The following is an 18842-nucleotide window of genomic DNA, read 5'->3' on the forward strand; positions in this document are numbered from 1 at the left end:
AAAGTAGTCTGAATCTAGAACGTTACCTGGATTAAAGCTAGGTATTCCAGGAGCGCTTTCCTGAGATTTGTTTTTTTGTTTTGTTTTTAATGGCTACAGTGAGAATCGGCTGCATAACTTGGTTTAAAAATAATCTGGGCCAGAGACGCCTGGGTAGTTCGGTCAGTTGAGCGTCTGCCTTCGGCTCAGGTCATGATCCCAGGGTCCTGGGATCGAGTCCCACATGGGGCTCCCTGCTCAGCAGGGAGCCTGTTTCTCCCTCTGCCTCTGCCCCTCCCTCGCTTATACTCTCTCTCTCAATCTGCCAAATAAGTAAATAAATAATCTTAAAACAACAACAACAGCAACAAAACCTGGGCCCAAAAGAAAAAAAAAAAATCCATAATACAAAAAACCTAGAACATGGAGTCTTCAAAAATGTGAACGTAAAATGCAAAAAAAAAAAGGGGGGGGTGGTGGGAATGATCTATATTAAAAGTGACAGATAAATGTAATCCGTGCCTCCTGACTGGATTCTAGAGATAGAGGAGCAAAAAACATTTATAAAGGCATCCAGTACTGGGACAATTATGGAAATCCAAAATGGATTTTACATTAATAATATTTTGGTATATTTACTATTTAGTTACATTTCTCATATGTGCCAGTGGGTTTTTGTTGTTGTTTTTGTTCTAGTTCTTAGGAAACACGTATTCAAGTATTTAGGGGTGAAGTGTCAATAACCACCTCAACCCATTGACCCCAGTAAGTATGCCACACTCTAAGACACAGAACTGGGCTCTGACACCCATCTGGGTGTGTTTTAGAGCAGAACTAAACTACTCCTGGACGAGAATCATGACCCTGTTCACAGGTTTCCCCCCTCCGCGTGCAGCTGGGTAGCCTTCTATTCATACGGGTGTTGTATCAGACTCTAATTTTAATGCAAGGCTATCACAGCTCTCCTGGTCTCGGCTAATTATTAGACCAGCACATGACTGTGTGGGTCCCTGCTCTCAGGGCGCTTGTCAGAGTTAGGGGTCATGGCATGGAACTCACCACTGCCCAGAATATACTGAAAGGTCAGGGGTGAAATAACGATATTGATTAAAAATCAACCGAAGGAACTGCATCCTGTTCTTTCTTCCAGATTCTCTGCCATCTCTGCCTACGTGAGTCCTGGCCAGCAGGAAGATGCACATTTGGGTTTAGTGCCCCTGCCTTGACATGACGCACACCGCCTTCCCAAGTTACCTGGCTGGAAGACGAATACTTTTTCCTGTCCATCTTAGATTCATTTTTGCTTTCTGTTTTACAGTCATTCTTATCACTTGCTAAAGAGGCACCATCAAAACTGGATTTTGACCTGAGGAAAGAGAATCAAGGGAGTTGGTAAGATGAATTTTGTACGCTACTCATTAATTGTATTGTAATAAATCTTGATTGTTATACCATCTCACGAGAAAACCTGACATTCGTTTTTCTTTTCTCGACCTCAGTGATCACTCATAATACTCTAGGAGCATTTACACAGTACAGTGTGTAGGAGACCAGGATGGTTTCACCAGCCTACAAATCTCAAACTGCAGAGAAATGTGGACTTGTAGAAGGGAGAAATATCAACTGAATTGTGAAGGTCATTAATACCATCTCAAAAGCATTCTAAGCAATAAAAGAGGAGTAGTATAGGCAAATTATTAAGCAAAACTACAGCTACAGTTCAATCAAAGAATATTTTTGTTTCAGAATTCTATTAATATTTAACATGTGTTAATTGAGGAGGGCATTGTATTAAAGGCCATTAGGCACACCAGATGGTCTTTTTCCTTAAGGAGCCTGTGAATTCATCAAACAACTTTTTAAAAGGGCAGTACAAGGACTTAGCACCAAATAATACATACCATGGGTGTTAGGAGGAACTAAAGAGGCACTAAGTCCATCAGGAGGTAAGAGGAGATCAATAGTACAATTTGGGTTTAATACACTGGGACTCGGAAGACGAGCAGGAGGTGGGTATGAGGGAAAGAGAGACAAAACATCCCAGAGTAGGGAAAACAGAAGTGAAATCAGGATAAAAATGAAGACTGTGTTTGCAAGTGAAGTCTTCCTTTGTTCTAGTAAGGGCAGAGCTCCAGCTTGTGTTTCTAAGGTGATTCTGGTCCTGGCTCTCCATTTGAGTACATGTGTGAATTTACACATCTTCAGCCCTGCAGACACACAGAATCATTTCAAAGTGGAATGCACGTGTTGATTTTTAGAGGTCTATATATGTGTGATTTTTCAGAGGTCTACATAGGACCATGTTTTAGGATACAATTATGTAGGTTTTTTTTTTTTTATATTATTATTGGGAAAAATGACACATGAAATCCATGATTCCACAATATGATTCCTTACAAAGAGGCTCAGTTACAACTACTACTTGGTTCAAAGCAAATGTAAGAATCTTGAGTAATTCAGGTGGTATGAGGGTATGACTCAGAGACAGAAATGACTGAAGTCAGATTTTAGACTCTGGGTTTCTCTCGCTGTGAAAAGACGGGCTATCTGATGTTCCGGGCCCCTGCCAGCCCCAACAGTTTGGGTCCATGTTGCTCTAACCACAGGTGAAGATTCGGATTTAGCTACAGATCAGTGAACCTATTCACAGATATAAGTTCCTTTTGAATTCTAGGAATCACTTGTTTTTTCTTTGAAATTACGAGTAAACACTGAACTCAAAAATAAAACTATTTTTACAAATGTCAGATTACCTACTACTTATACTATCCACTGATCTGATTCAATCACCTCTACGGATTCACGTTTGTAAACGTTAACGGAACTGCCAAGGCAACGACCTCTCGAAGGACCGTCAGCAAATGCGACCAGGAGGGCAGCTGTACCCTTGATGGATTCAATAGCCACAGCAGAATGGACTCGTCTGCAGAGCACGGCGCTCTGTGAACGGGGTGCTGATTGACATAGTGCTGCTGTCTTTGTGTCTCCTGAGCTGTGGTACTCTCGTTTCTCACAGGTGACTATGAGCTGGACGGAAAGCCCAGTGCAAAATGAAAATGTCGGGCCTCTTATTCAAAAATCAGGAATTTCCAGCCGGCCAGAGCGGAACAGTAAAGCCAGCGTGGGGCTCTCTGCGACCACACCGAGGCCCCGCCCGCGCCGGTTAACAAGCATGCTCTCACGGTGGGTGCTGGGTGCGTCATTCCCATCCCAAGCCTGGGGGCGGCGGACTCAAGGCACCCTTTTCAGGCTCCCGCAGGAGCCGGCCAGTAATGGTGCAAGATTCAAGAAACCACATGCTTTGTGCCTTTGCCCAGAGACTCGTGCGGTGAGTGCGGCCAGCTGCGCAGACAGGAAACTAGAGAAAAGAGGGTTGAACGGGAGCTGTGTCAAGCCAGCCATGCAGAACCGGAGACGAGAGAACTGGAAGCGACAGAAAAGAAAAAATCTGGGGGAGAGAGAGATGAGACTTACGCTTGGTCTTGAATGAAGGAAGGATTTGGAGAGAAGGAATGGGTTGGGTAGCCAGGAAGGAAAGGGAAAGGCAGGAGTTACTTAATTACCCTTTGGCAGAGGCCAGGAGACCCCGAAAGGTGCAGTTCTGACAGTTCCAGGATCAGGGAGGAGAAAGGAGAGCAATCCCTCCACCGCTCGGTAAGGACTCCCGGCCACACTGCCCCGTAACTGACCACGGGTATAGCCATTCTCTTTTCAGGGCAAAAAAAAAAAAAAAAAAGGCAATGTGAAGTTCCTACTTCTTCCCTCTGTGGGAAAGCAAGCATGTAAGTGGAGGCTCTGGGAGTGCCGGGGAGCGTGGCTCCTCTCAGGCTCATGACCAGACTGCTGCTGGCTCCCAGCACCAGCCCCCAGGAAGCAGCGGCCCCCCGAGACAGGCACAGCCCGGCCCGGGATCCCAAGCGGGTGGCTGCCGGGAAGGCGAGGCAGCAGGTGAGCACTCACACAGGTGGAACGGGCACTCCCCCCTGGGCAGGTCTCATGGGCTCCCTGGCCACCTTTGCAGGTGCTTCCGAGGTCTGTGCCAGCCAGGGGGCTGTCCTGGCTTTATCGGGTAGCAAGAGCCATCCCTGAAGAAAGGGGCAGATGTTCTGCCGTGGGCTGGGGCAGGGAGGAGGAAGGATGCTGCCAGCAAGAGACGAGGCAGGAAGGCAAGCTTCAGCTTCAAAGACAGGCACGCCACTTCTTTGTCAGGGGTTTATTTGACTACAGTAGATCCTGACTCTTCACCACCACCACCAACCTAGAAACACGGGCTCCTCCCAGCAACCCCTTGTCCCCAGAGGCCCCAAAGAACAACCTGTCACTGCCAGAACTCACCACAAGGAAAGGATTCTCTTCTGGTCTGGGGACTCGGCCTCGCTGGACGGGGTTGGGGACTGGATTGCTGGCGACTTACAGATCTTCTTTTTCTCCTCCACACCATTCTCAGCCTCTGAGCTGGAGAAGAGAGAAGAACGCTTGGCCTTAGACATCCAGGGAAGGGGGTGGAAAGAAAAACGATGAAAACACCTTGCTTTCTGGAGAAGGGAATGATGTTCAATCCCCATAGCAGGCTGAAGTCAACCTGGACGGCCGTGCCCTTTCCAGATCTCCATTCTGCCGCCTCTCGGCTGGCCCCTCAAGGGCATGAGCGCCAGGTCATGCCTGCTGTGGCAGCTAAATGTCCGACTTTGTGGGAACTGGGTGGCTCCCAGATGTGCGCCCGTGGGCCCCGCACTGCTCAGCTCTGCCCTGCTAGCTGCGTGCCGGGGTGACAGATCACCCGGAGGCTGGGAGGGCCTGTGTACACACGTGCTCGGCGCACACGCTCACACGTGGCCTTCTGCCAGGTGTGAGCCTTCCTGCTTCGAGCCCCCACCCCTTTGTTTGCATTTCTCTTGTGTCATTTACCACCCACTGTTGTAGTTATATATAGGTCCCACTTCGGGTTGTTGGTATTTTAACCAAGCACTTCTCTAAGCCGTTTGCAGTCTCTAATCTACACAGCCACCCAGGCTGGGTAGGAATTATGACAACCCCCTCTTCAGAGATCTGGAATCTGAAGCTCTCAGATATCATCCACCTTGCCCAAGTTCACAGAACCGGCATCTGTCAAGCTTAGGTCTGTCCATCGAGGAGGCCTCTGGGTACACACCCATCCTCAGATCCTCTCTCTCTTTCCCTTGCCATCCACCCACCTCCCGCCCCCAACCACTTGTCCTTCCATCTAGCCCCCTCATTAGCTCTTCAGTGCGAGAGGGCTCCACGGCAGGGTGAGGATCTTAATGATTTTTATACTGACCACAGGGTCTAGGTGAGTGCTGGTATCTAATCATCATCAACAGGCTTTTAGAAAACTAGGGCTGACTTTGGTGAAAGAAGGATTAGAGGGGAAAACAAGTTAGGAGGGTTTGCACACGACACCACTAACAAATGGAGGTAACCAGTGGGGTGGATGCAGGAGTTGAGCTCCCTCAATCTTAGGGACCGGGGACACGAATTCCAATTTGGGAAAGAAAGAGGAGGGCGAGGAACGTGGGAAGGGAGAATATGTGGTGTTTTACATGGGCCAGACCTTCTTTCGTGCCAGCCTGCAAAGCACAGAATTCACAAGACACATTTCTGGGAATGTGAGAGCTCCAGGGAGGCTGAACATAAAGGAAAACATACTAAGATAGCATTGCAATGACAGTTTGGCTACTTTGAATCCTAATTTACCACCATTTGGTGTCTTCACCTGCACAGGACCGCACGCACGGGCAGGAAATGTGAGCGGTTAGTTGAAGCTTTGTGGTTGCTTGCTTACCACTTTTCACAGTGTGTGCCAGTTCCAGCCCATTCCAGTAAGACTGCAGTAGGGTCAAAATCAAGACCAAGTGTATCTGACAACGTAGCCAGTTAACAATCCCTACAGACAGTGGATGCTCTTACGTGGTAGTTAGCATTCCTAAGTACGTCAGCATTCCCCCACCTTCCACTTCTTCAATTCTCAAAGTGCTCAAAAGCACTTAGGTACGTTCGAAGAGCTCAGTCTGTAATTGAATTGTGTGATGTGACAAAAGACACATGGAAGTCTTTGCAATATTAACAGGAAAACACTGCTTCGGTTTGAAATAGAGGGTTCTATTTAATTTTAGCATCAAGCTGAATTCGTGGAACGGTTAAGGGGCTTTACAGCATACCTCTGCCCACCCGCCCTCCCCAAAACACACACATTATTCGAGTTCTTCAAAAGCATCAGACGGTAATCCACTTGTGAGGCCCTCTTTAAGTAGGGAGAATGAGTGTGTGTGGAACCTCAATCATCCACTTGGCATTTATTTATGTATTTGCTGCATTTTATGCACGAGCCAGAGCCGCTGTTCTCCTGCACAGCACCTCTGCGTACTGAGAAAGGACCCTACCCCCAAGAGGCACTCACCAAAAGCTGCCCCTCTGTTTGGAGGTAGCCCTGTTGCTACATGGCCTGGCAGATCCAAGGTACCCCTAGCTCTGGGCAAATGTCTTATTTATCCACCTCCTAGACTAAATTCCTTACGAACAGGGAACGTCTGTGTTTTTCCACGGTGCTCAGCTCAGCATTTGATGCTCCTAGTGGTCATTTATACGTGTTGACTGATGTGGGATTCGTTCTGCAGTGTCTCACAGAGGAAGTGAAATTCATGTAGGGGCCCATTCAATTTTAGAGTTTTGTTGACTTAAAGATGCCACAGGGGTGCCTGGGTGGCTCAGTCGGTTAAGCATCTGCCTTTGGCTCAGGTCAAGATCCCAGGGTCCTGTTACCCAGCCCCCGTCCCCCCATGTGGGGCTCCCTGCTCAGCAGGGAGCCTGCTTCTCCCTCTGCCCCTCCAACTCCCGCCATGCCCCGCTAGTGCTCTCTCTCTCAAATAAATAAAATCTTAAAAAAAAAAAAAAAGATGCTATGGAAACTCAAGCAAGTGAATTCCTAACACAGGAGAGCTCACTCCCACAAGCACCCCTCCCCGCTGAGGTGTTGTGGAAGCAGACTGAAACTATAATAGAATCCAAACAGCAAAGACTGGCCAGGTGTGGGAGGGCAATGAGATGGTTCTGCAAGGCCCCTCTGTAACTTTAAAGTTACTGTCGGTAAAGCTGAACTCACCGGCAAGGGAGGTGAAATAACAGGTCTTGTTTAAGTCATGAAAAAGAAGAAACCAGGTATTTTTCTTTCTTTTTTTTATAACCAAGAAGACAAGGCCTTTCAGGGACACTGACCACAAGAGTCAACTAAAAAACAAGACAAAAACCAAACCAAAAGAACAATCTTCCTCTTTTTTCCTTTCTCTCTCTCTCTCTGTCTCTCTCTTGATTTACTAATAGACAAGGCCTAAAGGTTTATTTCTTCTTGGACACACCCACGGTGTGGCCACCGCAGCCTGTGGTCTTGGTGTGCTGGCCTCGGACACGAAGTCCCCATGAGTGGCGCAGCCCGCTGTGAGCCCAAATCTTCTTCAGTTGCTCCAGGTCTTCCCGGAGTTTGTTGTCCAGACCATGAGCCAGGACCTGGCTGTATTTTTTTCCATGCTTGACATGCTTTAGTCTGTTCAAGAACCAGTCTGCGGGGCGCCTGGGTGGCTCAGTCGTTAAGTGTCTGCCTTGGGCTCGGGTCATGATCCCAGGGTCCCGGGATCGAGCCCCGCGTCGGGCTCCCTGCTCAGAGGAGAGCCTGCTTCTCCCTCTCCCACGCCCCCTGCTTGTGTTCCCTCTCTCGCTGTCTCTCTCTCTCTGTCAAATAAATAAATAAAATCTTTAAAAAAAAAAAAAAAAAAAGAACCAGTCTGCGATCTTACCCTGTAAGGATTCTGTATAATGGTGATCACCCACCCCACCTCCTCCTCCGTGAGTTCTCCTGCCTTCCTGGTGAGGTCAGTGTCTGCTTGCCACAGCACCACGTGGTCCTGTCTCTGCCCCACACCCTTAACTGCAGGGATGGCAAAGCCTCTTTTCTGCCCAACCATCGACTGAGTACTTGCAAAATGTGCTGAGCCTCTCAGGGATCACTGGACATGGCCCTAGAGCTGACCCTAATGGCAGGTGTTCCAACCTTCCTCTTTCAACAAATGTTTACTCGAAGGGTCCCTGCTGGCAGGGCAGGATGCTGAGCTGGGCAGGTGACACAGATAAGTGACTGACAGTTTTAAGTAGCCTCAGAAGAACCAGATGCTGGAAACACACGATCAACCTTCACTCGGCCTTGGCAAGTTTTTTCTTCTCCCATCTCCAACCCAATGTAAGTATCACTTGTGGGCCCTGAAAGCTTTTCAGTGGGAATTCCAGGGCACTGAGACAGTCCTGCTTGTACCAACCAAGCCTGATGTTACCCTTTGGGGGAATGCATTTTTACTGCCAGCTAGGAAGTGCTGGTTTCAATAAGACACTGCCCCATACTGTCACACAATCTATAAATAAAAAACGGGTTGGACAGTCAGTCCCTATTGAGATTGTAGTATGAGTCAATTTCCAGACCTTATTAATCTGATGATGAGATGACTCAGATTTCACAATTTTTCAGAACCGGAATTCTTTTTTTTTTTCTTTCAGAACTGGAATTCTTCCATTCCTCCTGGAAAGAGTCCTCTCTGAGTTTAAGGTAAACTCAGCTCTCCTTTCTCCTGTCCCATTAATCTCCCAGGCCCTTTGTCCCTCATGCTGAGAATGAGCTGTACTCGGCCATCATCCCAAGCAAGTCAAGGTAAGTAGCTATTGGGCAGAATGATGATTAAGTTGCATCTCAGGTGAGTGATTAAGTGGCGTCTCAGGTAAACAAGTACCTCCTATGGTTCAGTCCAGGCAGTTGTGTTCCTTTCTAATCACAGTGGTGAATCCCTGTGTTCGAATCTACCTTCAAGTTAAATCAGTCTAAGCTAAAGCATAAAAAATGTCATCAATTCCCTTATGGTAGCATGGATGAGGGTAGTTTCAAATCCATTGTCACTTAAAAAAAAAATCCCTGATCACCATATGCTGAAACCACAGTCTTGACCAACAAGGTTTGGAAGTGACTTGAAGATGTTTCACCAGAGGATCTTAAATGGATAAAATCCTGGAAGTGGGACTGTTGTGATTAAGGCCAGGTCTGTCACAATACAGTGTTGTGCTGAAACCCTATACTGGAAACTAGGGTACACCTGGGGAGGCCAAGACCTAGGGCACCAAACACTTGTTTGTTTGTTTTTTAAGATTTATTTATTTGGGGGGGTGGCGGGGAAAAGGGAGAGAGAGAATCTCAAGCAGACTCTCTGCTGAGTATGGAGCCCAACATGGGGCTCGGTCTCACAACCCAGAGATCATGACCTGGGCCAAAATCACGGATCAGACGCCTAACCAACTGAACCACCCAGGTGCCCCACCAAACCCCTGTTTTTGGTGTGTTGCTTGCTTAGTGGCTTCAAGGCTGGCTGGCAGACGAGGGCGGCACTATGTGGGAACAAGATGGACTACAAGGAGAGAGGAGGGCTCTGGGGGTGGCTGGGCAGCAGCCATAGTACAAATCGAGACATCATGGTAACCATAAGAAGGGTGCAGAGCAGGGCCTCTCTAAGACCCCTCGGCCTCTCCAACTGCAAAGTAAATGCAAAATCTCCCAAACTAGATTTTGTAAGCCAGGAAAAAAGTCTTTCATTTACAATTTTGATACAGTAGATCTTTGTCTAGAAACTTTAAATTTTATGTATCTGTCTACATATTCATTTCTGAATAAGTACTAGAAACAGAAGTACACAATTCAAAAGTTACAAATGGAACTCTGAAAACCATAAACCACTGATGAAAGAAATCAAAGATGACACAAACAAATGGAAAGAGAGCCTGTGCTCATGGTTTGAAAGAATACTGTTACAATGTCCACAATGGTATGGACAAAGCAATCTACACAGTGTAATCCCTATCAAAATACCAAGAGCATTTTTCACAAAACTAGAACAAATAATCCTAAAATTTGTATGGAACCACAAAAGACTCCAAATACCCAAAGCAACCTTGACAAAGAAGAACAAAGCTGGAGGTATGGTAATCCCAGATTTCAAGATATACTACGACGCTGTAGTCATCAAGAGAGTATGGTAACTGGCCCCAAAACAGGCACATAGATCAATGGAACAGAAAAGAGAGCCCAGAAATAAACCCGCACTTATATGGTCAATTAATCTATGACAAAGGAAGCAAGAATGTACAATGGGGAAAAGACAGTCTCTTCAATAAATGGTGCTGGAAAAACTGGACGGCTACATGTGAAAAAAGGAAACTGGACCACTTTCTTACACCATACACAAAAATAAACTCAAAATGGATTAAAGACTTAAATGTGAGACCTGAAACCATAATGCTAGTAGAAGAAAACACAATGAATAATCTCTGTGACATTGACCTTAGAAACATTCTTCTAGGTATGTCTCCTTAGGCAAAGGAAACAAAAGCAAAAGCAAACTATTGGGACTACACCAAAATAAAAAAGCCTTTACACAGTGTAGGAAACATTAACAAAACAAAAAGGCAACCTACTGAATGCAAGAAGCTATTTGCAAATGATATATCCAATAAGGGGTTAATAACCAAAATATATAAAGAACTCACATAACACCAAAAAACAAATAATCTGACTAGAAAATGGGCAGAGGACCCGAATAAACATTTTTCCAAAGAAGATACAGAGATGGCCAACAGACACATGAAAAGATGTGTCTAATCATCAGCACTCATTGGGGAAATGCAAATCAAAACCACAATGAGATACCATCTCATACCTGTCAGAATGGCTAAGACTCAAAAAGACAAGAAATAACAAATGCTGGTGAGGATGTGGAGAAAGGGGAACCCTCATGCACTGCTGGTGGGATGTAATTTGGGACAGCCGCTGTGGAAAACAGTGTAGAGGTTCCTCAAAAAATTAAAAATAGAAATACCACACAACCCAGTAATTCCACTTCTGGGTATTTACCCAAAGAAAACAAAAACACCAATCTGAAAAGATATATGCACCCCTATGTTCACTGCAGTGTTATTCACAAGAGCCAAGTTATGGTAGCAGCCCAAGCATCTACTGATAAATGAATGAATAAAGAACATTGGGGAGGGTATGTGTTATGGTGAGCGCTGTGAATTGTGTAAGACTGTTGAATCACAGATCTCTACCTCTGAAACAAATAATACATTATATGTTAAAAAAAAAAAAAGAAGAAGAAGATAGCAGGAGGGGAAGAATGAAGGGGGGGGAATCGGGAGGGGGAGACGGACCATGAGAGACAATGGACTCTGAAAAACAAACTGAGGGTTCTAGAGGGGAGGGGGTGGGAGGATGGGTTAGCCTGGTGATGGGTATTGGGAAGGGCACGTTCTGCATGGAGCACTGGGTGTTGTGTGCAAACAATGAATCATGGAACACTTCATCTAAAACTAATGATGTAATGTATGGTGATTAACATAAGAATAAAAAATAAATAAAATACTACACTACACTACAGTGGGAAAAAAAAGAATTTAATGGTAAAAAAAAAAAAGATGCAGTATATACACACAATGGAATATTACACAGCCATTAAAAAGAACGAGGCTTTGCTATTTGTCACAACATGGATGGGCCCAGAGGGTGTTCTGCTAAGTGAAATAAGTCAGACAGAGAAAGACAAATACCTTCTGATTTCACTTATATTTGGAATCTAAAGAACAAAACAAATGAATAAATACAAATAAAAAGCAGAAAGAGACCCATAAATACAGGGAACAAACTGATAGCTGCCAGAGGGTAGGGGCAGGAGGATGGGCACAATGGAGGTAGGGGAGTGGGAGATACAGGCTTTTAGCTATGGAGTCAATAAGGCAGGGGGATGAAAGGTACAGCACAGGGAACTATGCTTGTGGTGATACCAGCATAATGTATAGACCTGTAGAATTACTATGTTGTACACCTGCAACTCATGTAACATTGTGTATCAACTCCACTTCAATTAAAAATTTACAAATCAGAAACCAAATCTCCCTTCTATCCCTGTTTCATGGTGGCCCTGTTTGTCTCCCAAGAGGCACCCACTACTGTTCCTAGCTCCTGTGTGTCTTTCCAGCAAGAGTCTGTGAACATAAACGAGGTTATGTATTGTCTAAGCACAAATGAGAGCGCGCTATCACAGCTTGCTTTTGTTTCCTTTTTATTTACTATGTATCTTGGCTCTCTTCCCCTGTGAGTAGACACAGAGCTTTCCGCATTCTTTTCAATGACTGCATAGAGTTCCACCGCAATGGATAAATTATAATTTAACCAGTTCCTTATTGACGGACATTTAGGTGGGTGTCAGTCTTACTACAAATACAAGTAACACTGCAACAAATGTCTGTGTATGTTTCTTGTGTGTCAGTATATCCATAGGATAATTTCCTGGAAATTAAACACCTGTGTCAAAACACACACAATTTAAAAAACGTATAGTTATTGCCAAATTGCCTTCAGTAGAGGTTCTGTAACCCACACCCACAAAACAAAGCAGTGTTTACACAGTCTTAATAATAAAGTGTTAAACAAAAAAAAAAAAATTTTTTTTCCAAGTCCCTAGCAGAGTACCTGGCACATATGATAATGAGAATAATTTTAATGAAGACTGGTGTTAAATTTTTGATCTCTGAAAATATGAGAGGTAAAAAAAAATTCCATTATAGTTTTGATTTACCATTCTCTATGAGTAAGGTTGAGTGTATTTTCATGTATTTTGAAATTTCCTGTTTTGTGATTTAGCTGTTTGTATGTACATTTTGCCAATTTTTCTATTGGGCTGTTGATCTAAACATTCAGGAGCAACACTTCCTATCACAACTATATCACGGATTCTTGCAATATTCCAGAATTGACTTTTTAAATAACTGATATTAAACAATTAGAAGTTAAGTGGATATTGGCCTAACATTAAAATAAGATGTCGATGACAAATTAACCTCTTTTATGATAGGTTTACTGGCAGGGAGAAAAAAAATGCCAAAAACATAGTATTCTTTGGTTTCAGCAAAACCTTTAATGAAACCTGACCGGCTTCTAGTTCAAAAGGGAGGAATGGAGCGCAAATGTTTGCCTCTCCTTTCTGAGGCCCGTTAAAATAAGTATAAAACAAATAATACTCCTGCTTATAATCATGGAGGGAAACCATCAACTTACTTTGAGTAAGTTCCCAAATTTCTGGAATATGGGAAGTAGAAAGTACAGTATTAACTCGTGCAGCAAAGTAAGGAAGCTGTAGTTAGAATATGGGCATCAGTGGAAGGTAAGAGAACAGTAATCTGGTCCGTCAAAGTCCAATGAGATGCTATAGGAGGAGGACTAAGAAGTTGATGAATACATTATATTAAATTAAAGGTGTGTGTAAGAGATCTTTGACTGCCTCCTCTTGACCCTAGCCCCCATTGTCAGACCCATCGTCAGGTAGGCAGACAGACACTTAGCTATGGAGGTCAAACATCAGAACGGGAGTCAGTGAAAACACAGAGCAAACTTAGTTGCAGAAAGCCAGGGTACCTAGTATGGAGGGTGGAGCCCTACAGTAAATCCTTCTCATTCTCCATGTGGAATCAGTAGTCCCCAGGCTAGGTGCCAATCCACTACCCATGTCCACTACCCATATGTATGTCCATAGATCCCAGAAGAGCTCTCTAGTCCCTCTTTCTGAAATATGATATGACAACAAAGGATTGCCAGACCCTTGAAAACCTGAAGTCTTAACGACAAGACTGAGATAAACCAACAGGAAAGTAAACTCCTTAGGAAACTGACTTCAGAGAACAGAAGAAAACTTAAACAAGTGAACAAGAAAAACAAAACCCATCTTCAGAGAGAGAAGATGGCACCCATGAAATGGATCACAGTATTATGGCAAGGGAAAACCTCCCTGGACTCCTCAGTTCTCCTTGAGTCCAAGTCCTCAGTGGCCTTCCAGATACTTGGTGACCTGCCCTGTTCACCCCTCCTCAGCTCCTGACCCCCTCACTCATATCCTTCCAACCACAGCCCCAAGCTCTCACAAGAAAACCTGTGCACTGGCTGTTCATCAAATGTAGGTTGATGTATTCTTTAAAGAGAGAAAAGAGAAAGTAGGACTTAGAAAGAGGGGTATGCCTACGTAACATCAGGAGTAGGTAGACAGAGGCAGGGAGTTAGTTTGATTTGACTCTTATGTTCCATCAAAACAGGAAGTGGAGAGATAAGGTTGAAAATTAATAAGGAAGAGGGGCGCCTGGGTGGCTCAGTTGTTAAGTGTCTGCCTTCAGCTCAGGTCATGATCCCAGGGCCCTGGGATCGAGCCCCACATCGGGCTCCCTGCTCGGCGGGAAGCCTGCTTCTCCCTCTCCCACTCCCCCTGCTTGTGTTCCCTCTCTCGCTGTCTCTCTCTCTGTCAAATAAATAAAATCTTTAAAAAAAAAAAAAAAAGAAATCTAGTTGTGAAGAGGAGAATCAGAGAAGATTTGTGGAGGAAATCAGCATGACATTGTGTGTTATGTATGGGGGAGGCAATATTTTTCTCATTAGCTGTCAGAAATACATTTCAGGACAAGAAACCAGAAGTGTAAATGATATTTCTATTTGTGCTTTAAATAAATACATAAAAATAACTAAAAAAATAAATCCATTCCTGTGGATGGAGAAAATCAAACCCTCCCATTACGACACTGTACTCATCTCTGCCACCTCTCTGTCCGGGGAGACATTGTATTTGTGCAACCGTCACGGGGGAAGGATTGACGTTTGAGCTGAGTACATACAACTTAGACTTGTCGAGATACCAAAAGGGCACCAGAAATACAAGGGAAGGCAGTAGCAAAAACAGGCAGACAAGGAAGAGTCACACATGCACAAGGAAATCGAGCAGTCTGGTTTTCTCTGGAGTATAGGGGGCAGACAGAAGTGGCAATTACATCCTTGGAAAGTTTGATTCCTAAGTCTAAAAGACTTCATTTGGTTGGCAGCAGGGATAAATGAAACATTTTTAAGCAGAAGGAATGAAGCGGCAGGGTGTGAAGTGCCCATCTTTTCCCACACAGCCGTCGTGAGGGTCTAAAGAGCTATGGACTTTGGGGGGATTATACTACATCAGTGGCCAAGCACGGGGTGGGGGTGGGGGGCTGAGGGCGAAGGCAAGAGGCAGGAGACTGCACGGAGAATGAATCCAGAGATAACACCAAAAGAGAGAAGAGAGCAACATCCAAGATAACCCCAAGGTTATCTGGGGGAAGGAGAAGATAGGACTGCCACCAACAAATACAGGGAATGCAAGAGGAAATGTAGTTGGGTGGGAGGGATTTTGCAAACCTAGTTTTAGATATAACAGATATCTATTGTTACCAATAGACGTCTAACATATCGTGAAAAAGCTGTATCTAAGAAACCAAGAGAACCCAAAAGAACAACAGCAAAAGGAGTATCTGACTGCAGAGGAGAGGTTCTGCCAGCTGGAAACTCTTTCTGCTGAGTCCCAAGCACATGGCCATAGCCAAGAGCGACAGCTCGAGCTCAGCTGCAATCCCAGGCATGGAGGAATGGCTCACCACGGGCCACCAACTGGCCCCAACACACCTCTTTAAACTGGTCCCACAGAGCTCCCCTCTGCTCGCATTCAAATGGACAAGTCTCTGTCCCAGGAGCCATCACGGGAGTCACTCCCACCTTTCTACCTTCTCCTAATTCTGTTTGCCCACATCACTGCTTTGCTTCCAAAGCCTAAGGCGACTCAATTCCAAAAAGCATTTGATCATCAGGATTCTGGTTCCAAAGGGACAGAAACCCAACTCAAACTAGCTTATGTTTACAAGAAAAGGAAAAAAAAAAAAAAAACCAACCCGAGAGGGATTTTGTCCCTGCTTCAAGATGAAGTCACCAGTGCAGAAGAGCTGCAGCTGCAGACCTTTCCCTTCAACCTCTGAACACACAGCAGTCATCTCCAGGATCCCCCTCTGCAAGTCGCCTGGGCCATCAATGCCCGATTCATCCTCCTGAGACACCACCTCCATTGAGTCAGGCTGCCGCTCCAGAACCAACAATGGCTTTCTATTGGGCATCGGATTGTGGCATCTGGATATGAGCCAAGAACTGCCAGAGTTTTGCCATGTTCCTCTACTTTTCAAAAAGAGTTCTGTGTTCCAGCCATGTTGGTCTTCTCCCTGCGGCCTCGCTTACATCGTGTTCCATCCTCCCTCTGTGCATCGGCTCCAGCCTGGGCTATCCTCTCTGCTCCTTCCCAACTCCCCACAACTACACACTCTTCCATGCCCGGGGCATGTCTAATTATAGACCTTTCTGATACTGGCCCCCATCTCTTTAGCTCCAGTGTCTAGATATAAGATATTGTGCAATTAATACTTACTGACCAGACAACTTTGAGTATATTTGTAGCACAGGCCAAAAAAAAAAAAAAAAAAAAAAAAATCAGGATTTTTTTTTTTTTTTTTAAGTAATCTCTACACCCAACATGGGGCTTCAACTCAACCCGGAGATCTGGAGTCCCATGCTCTACTGACTGAGCCAGTCAGGTGCCCCAACAATCAGCATTTTAAGAAGGGCCTGGACTTACATTTTCTTTCAACCTACATGGTAAACCCCTTCCCAGGTGTGCCGTACAACTTCTATTGGAAGGGGGCCATGCTGAATGTGCAAGAAGGGAGAAAAAGGTTGTCTTCCCACTTTCCCTTACAATGAATCAGCATTGTGTACGGACTTAATCCCCACACTGATCATTAGTTAGGTGAGCGATAATTTGAATCCCTGTGACAACTCAAACAGACTGTCTTCATTGTTGGAAGAAACAATGATCGCAAGCAAAATAATAATCAAACTAAGTAACTTCTCAGTAGTGGTACTCTGAGGCCAAGCACAAATGGAAAACAACAAAATAAAATGACAAGAAAATACATCAAGGAGACAGCAATTGACTTTTCCAATTTCCAGAAAAGGCAAACTGATGTTGCTGACGGTGAATTCCCTGTTATTTACGCCCTTGGCATGTAAATAGTATTTTGTATGTTGCATTGCTCAGTGCTAACAAAATTTCTAAAAATATGTTTAATACAGCTCCTTTCAACAAGAATATAATTTTCTCAGGGCAAGGACTTTAAATAGTTTTTGTATTTCTATCTCCACTCCCTTTTTGAAGTTGTTTTTTACCAGCAATTGCTCAATGTCAGAATAAGCCATTTTCATGTACCTAAGATACATTCGAGGACATTTATGAAAACTTTGGCCTGAAGGATGTGTTTGGGGAAGAAATAAATTTTAAAAGCAGAATGAAACACTTAGCAAAACAGAAAGATAGGAATACAAAAGAAAAGGGCATGAAATCCAGGGAAAAAATACTTAGATTAAGTACAATATTAACAAATCTTTAGCTATTATGGAAAATACTCAAAAACATCATAAATATTAAATAAGATCAGAAAGTACCTCAGGTACTTGAGAAACAACTATAAATTAAAACCTAGATTATGGAGAGCAACTGGATCACTGGGAATATATTTACAGGACACGGTATAGAAAAAGAATATGCCCTAAAATAAAATAGCCATTTGCAATTACAGGCAATTCTGAATGATAAAAGCAAAGCTGTTTTACATACGTTGGACTTGGAACTGCTCAAATTCATAAATGTGCCTATTGCCCAGAGCAGGAATGCTAGAATTTAAGGAAAATTAAGAAGTTCTTTCAACTAGCTTTGGGGAGGGCCACAATTTTTAAACACCTCTACACCAAAAGAGATCTGATATCCAAGATAAATAGCCACATGCATAGTCTTTGAACCTACCACATCCTGAACATGGCAAGGAAGAAGGAAAGAACAAATATGTAAGGACTGTCTCTGCTCTGAACAGATTTACATTTGAAATAAAGACAACTGGCACACATTAAAAAAAAAAAAACCAAACCCACTGTTCTATCAACCTCATTAAAACCCAAATAAAGATGTTAATGCCTATGTGGGGTTCCATCAAAAAATATCAATTTGGAACCGCATTTTAAAGGAAAAGAGGACCAAGGATAGTACAAAATTGGGAGGACAAAGGCTTCAGGCAGAAGTCATAAAACGTTACAGCGTGCAAGGAAAGAGAAAGGAATAATTAACATGGATGTAGGAGCTCTAAAGAGAAGGTGTTTTTAGTGGAAGAACCTGAGAGGTGAGTAGAATCATAAAAAATCAAGTGGCTGAGGTAGAAAGGTGCTGCTGAGCAGAGGAGCCTCAAGATTTTGAGAAAATAAGAGGGCCCTGCCCTAAGACGAGGCACAACTTTCTTAAAATGCTACTCATGAGGGCCGCCTGGGTGGCTCAGTCGGTTGAGCGCCTGACTCTTACTTTTGGCTCCGGTCACGATCTCAGGGTTGCAAGATCAAGCCCCGCGAGATCAGCTCTGTGCTCGGCGAGGAGTCTGCTTGAGATTCTCTCTCTCTCTCCCTCTCCCTCCTGCTCGCACACACACGCTCTTTCTCTCTAAAATAAATAAATAAAATCTTTAAGAAAAATGATACTCCTGAGAAAATGACGTTCATCTCCTCTGATAGATGGGTACTGGACGAGAGGAATGTGAGGGACTCGGGATTTATAGGTACTCTTCCAGCAAAGAGAAGGCAGAGGACTAGGTGGTAAGAGAGAAAGGGGACAAGGCAGACCCCCCCCACCGCCGCCCCCAAGCAGGACATCCCTAATAAATGACGTGGGCAGAACATGACTTTGTGTTAATACAAATGAATGCCTCCTGAATTAAGTTTCATTTCTCTTGTTACCATGCATGAGAGTGACGTTTATTCCGGAGAGAGAGGGAATGTACCATGCCAGAAATACATGTACTTAACTAGAAGGGAATATTTTACCTATTAATAGCACAGTAACATT

The 18842-nt window shown here is 44.3% G+C and overlaps 1 protein-coding gene across 6 annotated transcripts in view; it reads right to left on the minus strand.

Moving 5' to 3' along the window:
* The window catches only part of GRAMD2B (GRAM domain containing 2B), a 112131-nt gene that overhangs the window by 20359 nt on the left and 72930 nt on the right, over positions 1–18842 (minus strand). For all 6 annotated transcript variants that reach the window (XM_081827145.1, XM_081827146.1, XM_081827148.1 and 3 more), the window contains exons 2-3: positions 4315–4434; positions 1234–1345 (exon numbers count right to left, since the gene is read on the minus strand). In XM_081827145.1, the coding sequence (XP_081683271.1) occupies positions 1234–1345; positions 4315–4434 (232 nt within the window). The remainder of the gene's footprint in view (positions 1–1233; positions 1346–4314; positions 4435–18842) is intronic.

The sequence above is a fragment of the Leptonychotes weddellii genome, chromosome 7 (genome assembly GCF_054177405.1).
Source record: "Leptonychotes weddellii isolate Sample4059 chromosome 7, ASM5417740v2, whole genome shotgun sequence".
In the NCBI taxonomy this organism is placed as follows: domain Eukaryota; kingdom Metazoa; phylum Chordata; class Mammalia; order Carnivora; family Phocidae; genus Leptonychotes; species Leptonychotes weddellii.